General features: G+C 63.8%; 1 protein-coding gene across 1 annotated transcript; it reads left to right on the plus strand.

The window, feature by feature from the left end:
* Positions 1-6: 6 nt before the first annotated feature.
* Positions 7-2,327, plus strand: G6PC3 (glucose-6-phosphatase catalytic subunit 3; the record flags this gene model as incomplete). The annotated part of the gene is made up of 6 exons (XM_010727879.3): positions 7-256; positions 424-530; positions 1,078-1,168; positions 1,314-1,432; positions 1,523-1,664; positions 1,991-2,327. Coding segments are annotated over exons 1-6 (1,014 nt in total), but the record flags the coding sequence as incomplete, so codon positions are not given.
* Positions 2,328-2,331: the final 4 nt, after the last annotated feature.

Raw genomic sequence — 2,331 nt, forward strand, 5'->3', positions numbered from 1 at the left:
ACCCCTCCCTGACTCTCTCCCTCCCCACAGCCCACACCATGGAGGCCCTACACATCTCTGGGATCCACGTCGCCGAGTTGCTGCAGGCCGGGCCGCCATGGCTGGAAAACTTTTGGCTCACCGTCACCTCCATGGCCGACCCCAAATGCATCTTCACCGTGTGCTTCCCGCTCGCCTATTTCCTCGACCGCAAGGTGGGGGTGGCAGTGCTGTGGGTCGGGCTGGTGGCCGAGTGGCTCAACGTGGTCTTCAAATGGTGAGAGCACAGCCTGTGCCGCTGGGTCCTGCAGGGCTGGGGGATGCCACGGCCCCATAGCCGCCCTCCTGCTGCCGCCCGCAGCCCCCAAACCCACCGGGGCCGTGTGGGGCACTGAGGCTTTGGGCTGCATCCATTCACTGCTCTGCTCTGTCCCTCCCTCTCAGGTTTTTATTTGGGGAACGCCCGTTCTGGTGGATCCATGAGTCGGGCTTTGCCAGCCAGCAGCCGCTCACGCTGCGTCAGTTCCCCGTCAGCTGCGAAACGGGACCAGGTGAGCTGTGTGTGTCCCTGCTGAACAGCACGGGATTCCATCCTGGTGACTCCAGGGACACAGCGGGGAGAGTGTGGAACTGAAAGCACACAAGGAAATCTATAACACTGGGCTGCTGGCTTTAGAGGGGCACCCAGGGGCTCCTTGGTGTCAGTGCTTAGCATAAGCAGGACGGTGAGAGCCCTTCCTGCCAAGCTGGCACTGGGGAAAGCATTTCCTGCATCAGTTCCCCGTCTGTACAACAGATTTATTTACTCTTTTGCTCTGTGAGGCCTCTGGGTCCCGCCTTCCTCCCTGGCAGCACAGAGGTGGGCAGGGCAGCCTGGGGATCCCAGTGCTGGCAGGATGGGGCAGCCAGGAGTTGGCAGCACAGTTGAGAAATGACCGGCAGGGAACAGGATGGGCTGGCACAGCTCTGGGGCCAGGAGACCCACCGGACAGTCTGCACTGGGTTTCCGTTCTGAAGGCCCCCACAGCTCTGTGCCTCTTGGTTTTGGGGTCTTGCAGGGCTCCTTGCCCCCCTATTTGAGCATCTCGTGCTTTGCAGGCAGCCCCTCCGGCCACTGCATGATCACTGGGGCAGCACTGTGGCCACTGGTGACTGCACTGACAGCACTGGCATCCCGACACTCCAAGAGGTGAGAGCTGGGGCACTCCTGAAGTCCCCAGAAGGCATTTTTTGGGGGAAGAGGGAGATGCACTGCAGGGCTCTTTCTGCTGGGCTGGATGGGGAACGCGGCTCTGGCTGCTGCGGGATCCACTCACCCAGCTCACCTCTTCCAGCCTGGTGCTGAAGCTGATCCCCTTCAGTGCCTACACGCTGCTGCTGCTGGCCGTGGGGCTCTCACGGGTCTTTGTCCTCGCTCACTTTCCCCACCAGGTGCTCGGTGGCATCGTGGCAGGTGAGCAGGGCAAGGGTCACCCCCTCCCATCCCCTCAAACCCCCCACGTCCATCCTCAAAGCCCACAGCCTGACTCTGCTCACCCCACAGGGGCTGCCCTGGGCTGGGGGCTGCAGGCTCTCATCCCAGCCACGCGCTCTCTGGGTTTCTTTGCTGCCACATCCCTGGGGCTGCTGCTGGGCTCGGTCGCCCTGCACAGACTCATGGTTGCTGCTGGCGTTGACATCGACTGGTGAGCAGCTGTGGGAAGGGGGTGGGGGGACTCACAGCCCCAGGGGGGGAAGGGTTTTCATCCCTGAGAACTGACTCTCCAAAACAGAGAGGGGCTCAACCCCCAGGAGGGCAAAGGGGGAGGAGGGGGAGGACACAGGGATCTGCCCCCCAGGCTGCTGGAGGTCGAACCCCAAAGATTTTGCCCTCGAGTTCGAGAGGGACCGGCTTTAACATGCGTTTCCCAAGGCCACCGCGGGCTGAGATCAGCCCCCAAAGCAGCACCCAACCCCTTCCCCCGCCTTCTGGGAGGGCTCTCAGCCTCACCCCACCTCTCTCCCCATTCAGGTCCATCCGTTTGGCCACCGCCTGGTGCAAGGACCCGTCCTGGCTGCGCATCGACACGCGGCCCTTCGCCTCCATCTGCCGCGTGGCCGGCAGCGCTCTGGGGCTGGGCTTCGCTGCCGGAGACCCCCAGCGCTGGGATAAACCTTTGCCCCCCCGGCAGCGAGCAGCCTGTGCCGTGTTGGCGTTGGCAGCCGTGCAGGGGCTGCAGCACATTCCCCAGCCCCAGCAGGTGACACTGTGGTACGCCTCCAGCTTCCTCAAATACGCTGCCGGGCCCGGGCTGGTGGCTGTGCTGCTGCCCCGCATCGCCCGCACCATCACCCGCCCCAAGGGCCCCCCCC

Source organism: Meleagris gallopavo, unplaced genomic scaffold, assembly GCF_000146605.3.
Source record: "Meleagris gallopavo isolate NT-WF06-2002-E0010 breed Aviagen turkey brand Nicholas breeding stock unplaced genomic scaffold, Turkey_5.1 ChrUn_random_7180001949276, whole genome shotgun sequence".
Classification (NCBI taxonomy): domain Eukaryota; kingdom Metazoa; phylum Chordata; class Aves; order Galliformes; family Phasianidae; genus Meleagris; species Meleagris gallopavo.